The sequence below is a fragment of the Heterodontus francisci genome, chromosome 35, assembly GCF_036365525.1.
Source record: "Heterodontus francisci isolate sHetFra1 chromosome 35, sHetFra1.hap1, whole genome shotgun sequence".
Classification (NCBI taxonomy): Eukaryota; Metazoa; Chordata; class Chondrichthyes; order Heterodontiformes; family Heterodontidae; genus Heterodontus; species Heterodontus francisci.
The window spans coordinates 43,256,804-43,270,973 of NC_090405.1; the positions used below are offsets into that span (position 1 = coordinate 43,256,804).

General features: G+C 42.8%; 1 protein-coding gene across 1 annotated transcript in view; it reads right to left on the bottom strand.

The window, feature by feature from the left end:
* The window catches only part of LOC137350485 (dual oxidase 2-like), a 100,300-nt gene extending 96,137 nt beyond the window's left edge, over window positions 1-4,163 (bottom strand). Inside the window, exons 1-2 of the mRNA XM_068015135.1 lie at window positions 4,079-4,163; window positions 2,512-2,633 (exon numbers count right to left, since the gene is read on the bottom strand). Coding sequence (XP_067871236.1) covers window positions 2,512-2,584 — 73 coding nt within the window. The 5' untranslated portion in view covers window positions 2,585-2,633; window positions 4,079-4,163. The remainder of the gene's footprint in view (window positions 1-2,511; window positions 2,634-4,078) is intronic.
* Window positions 4,164-14,170: the final 10,007 nt, after the last annotated feature.

A 14,170-nucleotide genomic window follows, 5' to 3' on the forward strand; every position in this document is an offset into this window, starting at 1 on the left:
GAAATGAACACAAAAAGAGGGGGTGGCATTTCAAACAGGGTAGGAAGATCCCACTGAAACACCATTAAAAAGACAGAAGGACCTTTCACAACCTCAGCATGTCCCAAAGCATTTCACAACCAATGAAGTACTTTCGTAGTGTAGCCACTGTTGTAATGTAGGAAATGCAGTAGCCAATTTGTGCACAGCAAGCTCCCACAAACAGCAATGTGATAATGACCAGATAATCTGTTTTAGTGATGTTGATTCAATGGGGGAAGGCCTCCCCTGCTCTTATAGTCATAGAGTTATACAGCACAGAAACAGGCCCTTCGGCCCATCGTGTCTGAGCCGGCCATCAAGCACCTAACTATTCTAATCCCATTTTAGTGCCATAGGATCTTTTATGTTCACCTGAGCGGGCAGATGGGGCTTCAGTTTAATGTCTCATCCAAAACACAGCATCTCCAACGGTGCAGCATTCCTTCAGTACTACACTGGAATGTCAGCCTGGACTCATCTTTTCAAGGCTCGGGAGCAGGAACTGAACCTGCAGCTTCCTGAGTCAGGAGTGCTACCAACTGAGCCAAAGCTGACAAAGTTCACTTCAGTCTAGTACTATCTTCTGTCATTTGGATGTATAGCGTGCCAGGTGCCAGTCACCGGCATCTTATAATCGCCACCCATGGTTGCGAAGGAATTACTGTAGATCACACTTACTTATAGGGGATTGTAAGAAGGTTCAGTTAGCAGTTTTAGGTGATTTCTGGATTGTTTTTCTTTTTTTGTTTTAGTCTCTGCTGTTATCTAGACTTTCATAATTTCTTAACTGCTTCCCTTTCCCATTACACTTCCACTAGTGCCATCAATAGGTTTCCTAATGGGAATTCCCCAATATGTGAACTTCTTGGAGAAGAAGGACCAATGGACGGATGTCAGTCAGGTCATGCTGTACCACATGTGTTCTGTGCTCTCATCACACCCTCATCTATGGACAAAGGTGTATAATATACCTTATTACATAGAATATGCAACATGGAAATGGGCTATTCGACCCAACTAGCCTGTGCTGGCATTTATAATCCACACAAGTCTCCTTCCATTTTACCTATCTCATCTCAGTCTTTCAGCATATCTTTCTATTCCCTCTCCTCTTATGTACTCACCTAGTTTCCTTTTTTTAAAGCACCTAAGCTATTCGCCTCAATCACTTCCTTCGGTAGCGAGTTCCACATTCTAACCACTCGGAGTAAAGAAATTTCTCCGTATTTTCTTTACTAGCATTTGTTAACTATCTTGTATTTATAGTCACTAGATTTGGATTCTCCAACAAGTGGAAACATTTTCTCCACATCTACCTTGTCTACCCGAATCATAATTTTAAAGACCTCTATTAAGTCATCTCTTAAGTCTTAATTTCTCTAAAGCGAAAAGCCCCAACCTGTTCAATCTTTCCCAGCAGCTGCCATCTCGCAGTTTTGTTACCATCCTTTATTTTTTTGTATAGTTTCGCCAATGCTTCTTTGTACTTTTAATAGTATGGGGTTTTGACAAAGGATTAGTATACGCAAAGGTTCCAACTCTCAAGATAGGGTCTGGCAGCAGAACTGATAGCACAGAGAAGGGCCTGACTTGCTGTAATACTGGATGTCATGTTTCTAGTGGTACATGAAAGAAGGCATGCCAAGGTACTCAACAGCCAGCCTGATATATCACACAACCAGTTCTCCAAGCCCCAGCATGGCTACTTTGGAACAGCTATGGGGAACGACCTTCATGGTCCCTGGGTCAGCAGGGGGCCAGATGTACAGTTATGCCCATCCCCTGCAGAGAAACCTGCAGCTAACTGGGCATAGCCGATGACTGCAACAGTCAGCTGTGGTCTCAAACCTGTCTCTGGCTCCTTTTAGGCATGTTGAGCAATGGTGATGGCAAACAGGGCTACTGTCCTCACAAACACCATCTCAAGTTCAGCAATATCAGACAAGAGGTCAGATCCTGAACTGCTCCAGAACCTGGTTGCAAGTTGTATACCTTGAGTTTACTTTCCTTTTGTTTTTGCCCATCAGTTCTTCACACTGCTCCCCTTCAGCGTTTGCCGAGATTTCCAACAGCTCAAAAAGCTTTTTTACCCTTTCAAAAGCCATCAAGAATTATAAAGCCACCATTCTGCCCTTCAAATATTGGTGTTTCCCTTAAATTTCACCTTTGTGCAACTTTCTGGTCCCATCACTAGTCTACCTCCCTGAAAGTGTATAAATCTGCACCTGGAACTGTGAATAATTATGACCTTGTCAAATTACAATTCTGGTTGGATCTATATAGGTTCCTAAACATTCAGGACAGAATTATGCCAGCATGCTAAAATCAGCCTTCAAATACATAATTGCTTATGCATCATTAAATCAGGTTCATGACACAAATATCTTATTCTTTGGGGCTCCTTTATTTAAAGGTATGCCAGCAATAAATGTCACCATTTGTTTTTCCAACAAGTTTCATCACTAAAATACATTTGCACTATTAACTTACTGGTAAATGAAGGGCAACACAGTAATGGAATCCAGTAAATGGCCAATGGTATTAAGTTATTCCTCGCTGTCATTATCTTCCAACTTCAAACGTTTAGAAGAATTTAGAGTCTCCACCCTGACCTGGCAAGCATAGTAAAAAAATATACATGGAATAAAAGGCGTTCATATGCAACATGTGCAGTCTGTCCAGCGTCTTCCCTGTGTGATTTTGGATCCAAAGCCAAGGTCCATTTGCTGGTGTCAGAACCCATTTAAGAAACAATAGTTTCCATTCCTCAGAATCTCCACATTTTCTACATATATTATCAAAAACAGATGATGAGGCTCTCCTGGATGTTAAAAGATGTCGGAGCTACTAGTGATAGCATCCCCAACAATGGTTACTGTCAAAACCAGGATCAGGATTTAATTAGTATCCAGCATTGTCTTATTATTGTTGACAGCTGCACTTTCCCAGTGGTGATTCACCACAAACAATGTAATAGTTAATTCCGAAGTTCCGAAGAAGGGTCACTGACCCAAAGCGTTAACTCTGCTTCTCTTTCTACAGATGCTGCCAGACCTGCTGAGTGGTTCCAGCATTTCTTGTTTTTATTTCAGATTTCCAGCATCCGCAGTATTTTGCTTTTATTGTAATAGTTAATGTATTGTTACAGTCAAGTGAGGAGGGGTTGAAGAGCCTCCCTCTTTTCCTGTTTGCCCACAACAGGGGTAATTCTTTCTTAAGGTGAATGTTAAGGAGGTGTTTGATTACTTACTTGCTGTGATCATAACAAGAACCAATTGGACAGGTTTTCTTGAGTATAGCGAAGAAAGAGGTTAACTTTATTGTACCTAAACCAAATAAAAATATTAAATAATGCGCCAACTTGCACTCTCACACACACTAGAGATTTACACACACACACACACAAATAGGTTGGAAAGATAGATTGGTTGAGTTAGAGAAACATGAATAAGACAGAAGCAGATACTTAAAGATTTGAATACCTCATTCTGAGCAATGCTATTATGAATATATATATATATACACACACATACAAATAGATGGCATTAACAATGTCAGTTTATGAATGAAAATGCTGGTTTCCACTCGTACCAACTGTTGCTGCAAGCTGGCCTGTTGTTTATTATTTTTATTTGGTTTAGGTACAATAAAGTTCCGAAGAAGGGTCACTGACCCTTTCTCTTTCCACAGATGCCGCCAGACCTGCTGAGTGGTTCCAGCATTTCTTGTTTTTATTTAAGTTAACCTCTTTCTTCGTTAAACTCAAGAAAACCTGTCCAATTGGTTCTTGTTATGATCATAGCAAGTTAGTAATCAAACACCTCCTTAATTGGCCAGTATATATATATATATATATATATAAAACATATATAAAGTTTTTAGGTTGTTATTTTTAATGTTATGTATAGAATTTATTATTTGTAACTTTTACATTGCATGATAATTTTAGACTTAGCTAAGAAATTGAACCTTGTTTACAACATGAAAAGTTTAAAAAAAGTTAAATTAATGGAATAAAAAGTATTCAAAACAGTCTGAAAAGAAAACAAGAACCTACCGTGTGAAAACTTGCTTGCTATCTGTAAGTCATGCAGAGCTTCACAAACAGGGCATTCAGGTTGACTTGTTAGATGAAGCTTGCTTTAAGTGGAGAGAGAGAGATTTGGTCTGGGCTGATTTATATTCCTTCCAGAGGCACAGGAGGAACTACTCAAAATTTATGACGACTGCTCTTTGACAGTTAAAGGAACACACCTTAGAGGTGGAATTAAGCTACAACATTAAAATGATTCCTGTACAGCACACCTCTTTGTAACTGACTTAAAAGTCTGCACCCATTATTTTAATCCAGTTTTTTTGTGAGTCTTTCGCCATATCCACCCCACACCAAAAATGAGATATTGATTGTGCCAGAGTCAACAGCTTCCTGCCCATGAAGATGCCAAATTAGAGACATTTTTCATCCTGTTTCTCTCTGTGCAAAAGTAAATTTGCTGCTTATGATCTGAACTGATACTAGCCCACCTCATCTGGGCTGAATTTCAAATAAGTGTAAGGAGATATTCTGGTGCCCTGGAAACCATTGTCCCCACAATTTGTAACACCAAACAAAGCCCAAATTGGTCTGGCATCTCACTGTTGTTTATAAGATCCTGCCGGCACAATAAAGCTGCAGCTTCTGCCCTTACAACAATGACTGAACTTCACATTGAGTGAAGTGCTTTTGAGACTTTTGAAGTGTCAGCTGTGGCTCAGTACATAACACCCCTGCCCCTGAATCAGGAGGTACTTGTTTTAAGTCCTACTCCAGAAACTTGAGTACAAAGTCTTGATTGACGCTATAGCTCAGTACTAAGGGAGTGCTGCACAGTCAAAGGTGCTGTTTTGCTGATGAGATTTTAAACCAAGGCCCTGTCTGTCTTCTTGGCTGGATGTAAAAGAGAAGATTCCCAGCACTATTGTGAAAAAGAGTTCTCTCTGGTGTCCTGGCCCAAATTTATCCCTCAACTAACAGTACCAAAAATGTATTATCTGGTCATTATCACATTGCTGTTTGCAAATTGACTGCTGCATTCCCTACATTGAGTACACCTCAAAAGTACCTCAGCACCTGTAAAATGCTTTGGGATGTCCCAAGATCATGTGAGGTTGTAAAAGGTGTTGTATGAATGGAAGTATTGTTTTTGAGGTCATGGCACTCGATACCCATGTGCTACTTGATTCACTTCACATGTATCAAGAAACGGCTGAAGGCACTGGATACAGCAAGACTATGGGCCCTGACAGCATCCCAGCTGTAGTTATGAATACTTGTGCTGCAGAATAGCCACACCCCAAGCCAAGCAGTTCCAGTACAGCTACAACACTGGAATCTACTTAATGTAGAAAATTGCCCATATATGTCCTGTCCATAAAAAGCAGGACATATCCAATCTGGCCAATTTCCACCCAATCATTCTACTCTTGATCATCAGAAAGGTAATGGAAGGTGTTGTCAACAATGGTATCAAGCGGCACTTGCTCAGCAACAACTTGCTTATCAATGCTCAGATTGAGTTCTGCCAGGACCATTAGGCTCCAGACTTCATGACAGCCTTGGTCAAAAAAAGCTGAATTCCAGAGGTGAGGTGAGAGTGACTGCCCTTAACATCAAGTCAGCATTTGACCGAGTATGGCATCAAGGAACCCTAGTAAAATTGAAGTCAATGGGTATCGGGGGGAAATTCTCCACTGGTTGGAGTCATACCTAGCACAGGCGAAGATGATTGTGGTTGTTGGAGGACAATCATCTTAGTCCCCAGGTATCACAGGCAGTGTCTTAGGCCCAACCATCTTCAGCTGCTTCAGCAATGACTTTCCCTCCATCATAAGGTCAGAAGTGGGGATGTTCATTGATGATTGCACAATGTTCAGCACCATTTGCAACTCCTCAGATACTGAAGCAGTCCATGTCCATCTGCAGCAAGATATGAACAACATTCAAGCTTGAGAGATCTTGGACAATTGGTCCTCTGGTAGCAACCTCCTCCATAAAGAATGCTAATACTTGCTAATGACTTGGAGGTTGGTCAGTGCCTCAAATTATTTCTGCTGATATTTTGGTGTGCATATGATGACACGACATACTCCCAGCCAGAATGGAGATGGTTGGGCAATGCCTCCATCAATCACACTGTACATGCCTGGAATTTTACACAGATAATTTGTATTATTAACTATTATCTACTCTCTGCATTTTGTTGAAGAACTAATCAATTTGCATCATGTAACTGCCTTCCACTCACTGTATTTTGATGGAGAAGTAATCCCACTTTTATCGGGAGTTTCTGCTGTAGTGTTGGTCTTGAGCTCTGTGTGCTGTAGTTCATAGAGACTCTTTTGAAATACACTCTGTTTGCTGTGTAAATAGAGTGTCAATGCACTACTCTATTTAAATAGACTGCTGAGTAAATCGACACTGCTTTAAAATAGACTATTTTCTGCAAATCCTGCCATAAATCACACCCCGTCTCCAACTCATTGACAGGTCATTGATTGACACAATGGTGTTAATACGCACCCTGCATATTTTTTATTCTGTTGCAAAATAATTCCATTTAAATTGAGCAACAAGAAATGTAAAGGACTGATGCTTAAAAGGGAACAAAAAGAGGTAGAGGGAAAACACCTGTTATAATGGATGAAGTTTCCTGATCAGCACTGGCATTCTTTTCCAATGAATAAGCTCCATTTAGTCAGAGAGATACAGCACCAAAAGAGGCCCTTCCGTCCACCGAGTCCGTGTCGACCATCGACCACCCATTTATACTAATCCTATTTTTCCCTCTCACATCCCCACCTTCCCTTAATTCTCCTACCATCTACCTACACTAGGGGCAATTTTTTTACAATGGCCAATTTACCTATCAACCCGCAAGTCTTTGGCATGTGGGAGGAAACTGGAGCACTCGGAGGAAAGCCACATGGTCACAGGGAGAACTTGCAAACTCTGCACAGGCTGTAGCCAGAACTGAGCCGGAGTTGCTGGAGCTGTCAGGCTGCGGTGCTAGCCACTGCGCCACGCAGAACTTCAATCTTCAATACCTGTGATTGGGGCTGTGTAGCGCTCTCACTCAGGGTACATTTACACAACTGTAGCATTATCATAAAGCACAAACACTACAACGCAAACTATATACTGACACTGGACTGAGGAGCTGAGACACTTCCTGGAGAAGAGAGTTGGTTTGAACCTTTGTGCCTGATTTGCACGCCACATTTAGCATCAGTACAAAGTAGTTTTGACCTAAACCTATGGCATGTGAATGCACCCTAAATTGATTGGAAAATATATCTTGGCAGGCATTGTCGGTGTCCATTTTTGTCTGATTATGCACCTTGGTATGTTTCGCTAATTAAAGGCACTATGCACATGCAAATTGCTGTTTCTATTGACTTTCTGCTCCCATTCCTTTAAGCATATTGTCACATGCACCGGAAGTGCGATGATACAACAATCATGGACTAACTCTGAAGAATTATGAAAAACGGACTTTGTCTTTAAAAAAAAAAACTTTATTTTAAAAAGTCTGAAAAAGCCAAAGGACAAATCTTCAAAGCCAAAAGGTGTTAATGGAACCCATCTTACATATATCCTAAAAGATTCCAGAATTGAATGTCTTCTTCTAAAGCAAAGAAGGTACCAAGTAGCCATGTCCTGGGTCATTGTGCAACTACCATGGGGAAGAGAGGAGGATGTTTCCAAACAGGAGGCGAGAGGTGACATAGTTTTACCTTAATAAAAGGACAGCCAGAGAGAGAGAGAGAGAGAGAGAGAGAGAGAGAGAGAGAGAGAGAGAGAGAGAGAGAGAGAGAGAGAGAGAGAGAGAGAGAGAGAGTCACCCAGGAGCAAGAAGCAACTTGCAACAGCTGGTGTTACAGCAAGCAAGAAAAGCAAATGCCCTGTTTGAAAAAAATCCAACATCTACATTATACAACAGTGAGAGCTAAAAGTAACCCACCAGCTTCAACAGAATCTTCAATCGAGAGAGAAATCAACAATCATCTCAGACCTGCAACCATCTAGAACTTATCAAGAGAATTCAATAGCTTTCACATAACCTTTTCCCCCCCACTAAAAATCATCTTCCTCTTTCCCTCTTCTATCCATTTCTTGTGCGTGTGCATGCGTGTGAATGCGCGCACGCGCGTGCGCTGTTGCAACAATTTTGGGATAAGGCGTATTGATTAATAAGCAATTGACTATTTTTAAAACCTACAAGAAAACATGTTGCTGTCTGCTTATTTGAAAAATAAAACACCAGGGTCAAAACTCTAATACAAATACCCTTACTGTGGCCAGGAGGGGAGTTGAACAGGGAGAAAACACCCACATCACACCACGTGGCTGAAACAATCTCCAGATTTATGTTCGTTGTATGGATTTTTACGTCAAGTAAAAAGTAAAATTAATGATAGTTTATTTCGGCATTTCGAGGTACTAAACAGAAGCAATGGAAGGAGGGAAAATCTGAGGCTGTCATTAGACACCAGTTGTAGATAGTATCAAAGGACTGTAGGTTGGTAGAAGGCTGTGGATAGTGTATAATGCAAGGAAGAGGAGGAACGCAGAATAACTTATAATAATGTTACGGACCTGTAACTATTGTTCTCATCAGATTAAAAACCTTTAAAGGAGAACAACGTTCTGGAGACACAATGCGTCACAGCTGCATTTCTGTTGCCATGGGCAACAGCAGGAGAGAGGGGTGTCAGATGATGATGTTTTCACTTTGACTCTGGGGGGAGCTGGCAGAAACCGGCTGAAAACAGTTAGTTTTGAGAGACATTCCAGCGAGGTGAACTAAAGAAAGGAGCTGTTTTAATCTCCCTCAGAAAAATTCTACAAGGTGCTACAAGCCAAGTTAATTCCCGAAGTAAAGAAAAGCTTTACTTTTTCAAGAAATTATTTGTATTACTGTGCTCATCATTCAAAGAACTGTTTAATGCTTCTGCAGCCGAAGAGTTGAAATCTTCTGAAGGACTATTTTCATCAAATCCGGATGAAGACTTCAAGTGACCTTTGACTGTTTTCACATTAGAAGAACTCATCTATCAGGAACGTAACCTACAAAAACTTACTTACTTTCTTTATTCTTAAGAGACAGCTAATTTTAAAAAACGCTACTTATAAAACTGTTATTTTTGAATGTATGTGCATGCGTGAATGTGGGAGTTAGGTTAAAATAAAAAGCTATTAGGTCTTTAGAAACTAGGTTTATCTTAATAATGTTTAAGATTTAACTTTAATAAATAGTTAATTTGTTGTGGTCTAAACACAGCTGGTTTGGTCTGTTTCATTCTGGGGTTACTAGAGTGTTTAATTTCGCTGTTTTTTCCCAATTGGGTGTGAAATATGTTGTGACCTCTGGAGTGATGGGACCGTGCATTGTTCCCGCCACAGTTGTCACAATAAGGAAAATTATTTCCTATTTATTTCCATATTTGTTTCCACACATGCAGCTTGCCTTGCTGAGTGTTTCTCCCAAAATGATTAGTCAAATCTTCGTGATGCCATGCTCACCTTGTTCTGCATAAAGTTGCCTTACCTTACCTTCTCGAAGGACTGCAAAGAATCAGCTTACGCTGTCATTACCAAGACCTGAGCATATCAGACTGACGCCTTAGTGCAGTACTGAGGGAGTGCTGCACTGTAGGAGGGGCCGCCTTTCAGATGAGACGTTAAACTGAGACCCCATCCACAATTTCAGGTGAATGTAACAGATCCCTTACAACGATGAGCAGGTGCGTTTTCCACAGTGTCCTGGCCAACGTTTATCCCTCAATCAACATTACTAGTACAGGTTACCTGTTCAGAATCTCATTGCTGTTTATGGGACCTTGCTGCAAACAAATTTTGTACCTTTTTTCCTAAATTACAACAGCAACTACACTTCAAAAAAAACTTCATTGGCTGTAAAAGCACTTTGGGACATCATGACGTTATGAAAGGCACTGTATAAAAGACAAGTTCTTTCTTTATTTGGTGATCCTTGTTGTTAAGTGAGCAAATGTGGACAGAGTGAAGACAGTATGGATTTATCTGCACTGTCTACATACAATCCTATTGAATGACCAATTTGAGAGATATTACAAGCCTGCCTGCACTTGTGTAACTGCTCCCTAACCTTCAGGGAAGTTAGGAAGTAAACATGAAAAGAAAATACTGAACATTTTTTGGGAGGTTCAGCAGATTGCAAACGGATGAAAATTAAAGACTACAGTCATTGTTGAATCATAGCTACACCCCTGGCATTTTCCGAAGAACACGCCCAATCCTGAGGCTCTACCACGACAGGTAATCACTAGTGACAGAAGGAGGAATAATCGCCCAAGGTTTGAATTCTAAACAATAGTCTTCCAAAGCTAGGGTTTTTTGAGGCTTACCAATGTTGTACCATGTTTTCTGACCACCCTCAATTCAGGGTGGGATGATATTGTGTGATTCATAGTATTCTTCATTCATGCTTCCCCTCCATAGGACTCCACCAGCCCTGAAAGTCCTGAATATGTCCACAGAAAGATTCCCCATCATGGCTCGAAAGAAGGATATGCAAGATTTAACATGCATGGATGGATTATTTATTTAGCTCAGCAGTTCAAATAACATACAGCAGATGAGAATGAGAAACTGTGCATTATCAGGAAGAAGTAATGAAGTACTGCGTTTTTTTTATAAATAGTGCAAAGAAATGTCACAAAACTTTACTAAAAGTGGCAAGTCAACATTTTCCAGTGAACATGTATGCCTGACAGCCTGTGAAACTGAGCAGCAGAAATGACTGGTTTGAGGTACTCAATCAAAATTGCTTTAATAATAGTGCTAGCTGTCTCCTGCCACAGCAGTTGCAAATGTAGATTTGTTCAAAAGTAGTAAACTAAATTCTCAAAAAAGTTGCAAACAACTTATTTATTACTCTCGATAATGCTGCTGTTAAATAACAATAAATAGCACAACACCAAGAAGTAAACAGCACCAGCATCAACGAGAGAAACAATTATAAAAATAGGTCAAAATTTTTACGAGTCCAAAGAATGCCTGATAATCAGCTATGGGTGTGACTGGGTGGGAAGAGAGCAGCCTCTTATTCTCTTGTGCACCAACGCCTCGCCACGTGCACAAACTCATGTGCCAAGGGCATGACCTTGGAATCCTACCTGTCAGTCAAGACTAGGGAGTTACAAGTTGAGTTCTGGATGTTTCTCTGAGGAGACATTGGGAGTAGGTTGACTGCCTCCTGCTGGCTGCATCACTGGAGGAGTAGCCTCATTAGCCAACTCCGGCATGGCCCATGCATCTGGCACAAAGCCTCAAGGTGGCCCTGGGAAATGCTGCCTTCCTGTTCGTCAGCAGCACGTCCCTCAGCAAGCGGTGCTGCAAGGAGACAGGCAGGCATCAGCCGCAGTACAGTTATACTCATGACAAGCAAATCAACTGTTCATGCAACAACCCGGCAGAAGTTGTCCAGCTTCTGCCCCATCATCTCATTGAGGAGCATCATCTGGCGATGGATGGACCAGGGATGTCATAGATAGCTGCGATGCTCCTCAATCACCCTCCCTCTCGGTCTTGGACCCCTGTAGTTCTGATCCCAGTCATCCTCACACTCGGCCAGATGCTTACCCCGTCTTACAGGGGTCTGGGGCACATCTCCCCCCCCCCCAGCTCCCAATGGTCCCTCACCACCGCTCAACAGGTCAGACTCAGACTGTGTGCCCTCTCACAGGCAGCTCAGTTGCAATTTTGTGGCTCTGAGAGACGAGGTGGACGCGTCTTGCACTGAGACAGGAGCCGGGAGGTGGAAAGTGGGCACCTAGTCGTGGTGGTGGTGGTGGTGCAGGAAAGCTGTTCACAATCAAGTTGTGTGTGTGTCTCTCTCGCCTCCACCCAATACCCTTATGGTGCAGTGTGGGAACAGGAGTGCTGAGCCCACGTCAGCTATCCTCTACCTCCAACCCCAACAAAGCGCAGCGCCTCCTCCCGGTTTCCCTCAACCTCCCCCGCTCACTATTCATCCTCCTCCAGCTCAGTCTCTGCCCCAGTACCCTCTGCAGCCTCCATCTCATCAGGTTGCTGTGGACCCATGGAAATAAACAGCAAAATGAGAACATTCTCCACGTATTACAATGTTCATTTACCATCTCACCTAAGAGCCACCTTCATATTCAACGCACAACACAGAAAAGGACAATTTTCACCCAGCGATCTGGACAAGAACTCACGAGGTAAACCAGCATCCTCCCACTCTTACCTTCATTTACCGCCCTGCAGCCATGAAATAGCATGTGATTCACAAACTTCAAATGCCCCTCCTCTCTGCCTCATCCCTGGGTGGCTCCTGGCCAGGAGATGATGCATGAGGATTACACAACCACCTTGCCAGGCCAGTACAGCTCAAACCACTGCATGGGCCGCAGTTCTTTGCTTTCTTCTAGAGAATCTAGAATCACAGTGCCGAGACGCCCTCCCCATATTACGTGGGGAGAGGCGGGTCTTTCGGCACAGGAAGAGTTTTTGACAGTTGTGCAGCTGCAGTATTTCAAGTGCCCCACCTGCTTCCTGACAGCTGTCAAACAAATACTTACCTGACTGAAGAGTGGGGCTGCTGTCAATCTGGCAGCAAAGCAGAAAGTGCTGCAGAAATCCAGCAGGTCAGGCAGCATCTGTGGAGAGAGAAGCAGAGTTAACTTGTCCAAGTTCGTGGACCTGAAAGTTAACTCTGCTTCTCTCTCCACAGATGCTGCCTGACCTGTTGAGTGACCCCAGCACTTTCCGCTTTGCTGCCACATACTTACCCTGCTGTGTCCCAGTGTCCTGTGAAGTTGCGATCCTCCTCTCCCACTCAAGTGTATCATTCCTTCTTGTAGGCGTGTCACACCTGGGTGAATGATCTTAAATTTGCATATTCCAGGACATGAGACTTAAATAGACCATAAAAGGTATTATAGAGGTTTACAGAGAACACACTGACACAAATGGGAATGTATGAGTGTCACAGCAATGTAAATACGCCTTTCACTAAACGTTCCTCGCCAACATGTGTCCTTTTCTGTGTGAATGATGTGTGCCACCATGTAGTGCCAACGTCACATCCCTTTGCAACGTTGGTCCTGTTGAAGAGTATTGAATAAGTCTTTGTTTGAATTTATGTTACTCAGCTCCTGTGTGGAATGTGGTCAAGTTAGCTAAGCCCCATGATGCCTTGCAGCCTCTTCATTGTTCACTAAGATTATATGTTACTAGTTACTCAAATAACATTTAAACAGTATATTTACTGCAGGTGCCTCTGCGCTTGGGAATACCCTTCAACAGTCCTTCAAGAGAGCCAACGTATGCAATATCATTGCCATGCCACCATTACTCATGAGCGTCTCCACGGATGCAGTGACATGGACATTGGCTCAGTCAGCTGCTGCATCGAATGGCTTACACAGGGATGCTGCAGATGTGGACTGGTGCACAGCAGGTGAGCGAGGGTGATGTGTGGCTTGCAGAGCCCATGTCAGTTCCTAAGGAGCAGACAGCCTTTGTCCGATAAGTCACTTCTATACATCCCTAGCTCACTGCTAGCCCTGCATGCAGAGCCTGGGTACCATCTGCCCTCCCATTCGTCTTTCATGTTGTAGGTCCTCATAGTCTGATGAGGAACCCTGTTGACGTCTCTCATCATGCCAGGCCTATTGGGTGCGTAGTTGTGCAGAGCAGCAAAGAAAGGAGCTGGTCTTTTCAGCCCATATTACAGGGCATCACCCTACCCATACAGGCATTAGAGGCGCTCTTTCAGCAGGCCGATCTCCTGCTCAATGGTGGCTCATGTAGCTCAGTGGCTGCCATTGTATTTCGTCTGCAGCAGTGGTGGAGTCTCTCACCAGTGACAGGAGCCATGTCTGCAAAAGATAGCCCTCAACTCCAAGAAGCCACCTCTCCATCTGAGCCAGTTCAGTGAACAGCGGTGGCAGCCGGGACTGGCGCAAGACCCAGGTGTCATGGCAGCTACCTGAGAACCGCACACATTTGCAGCAAGCATCTATGGTGATCACATACCTGCTTTACCTAGATTGAGAGGGTTCCTTCAATGGTGACGTCTGCAGGTGGTAGCCTGGCAGTAGG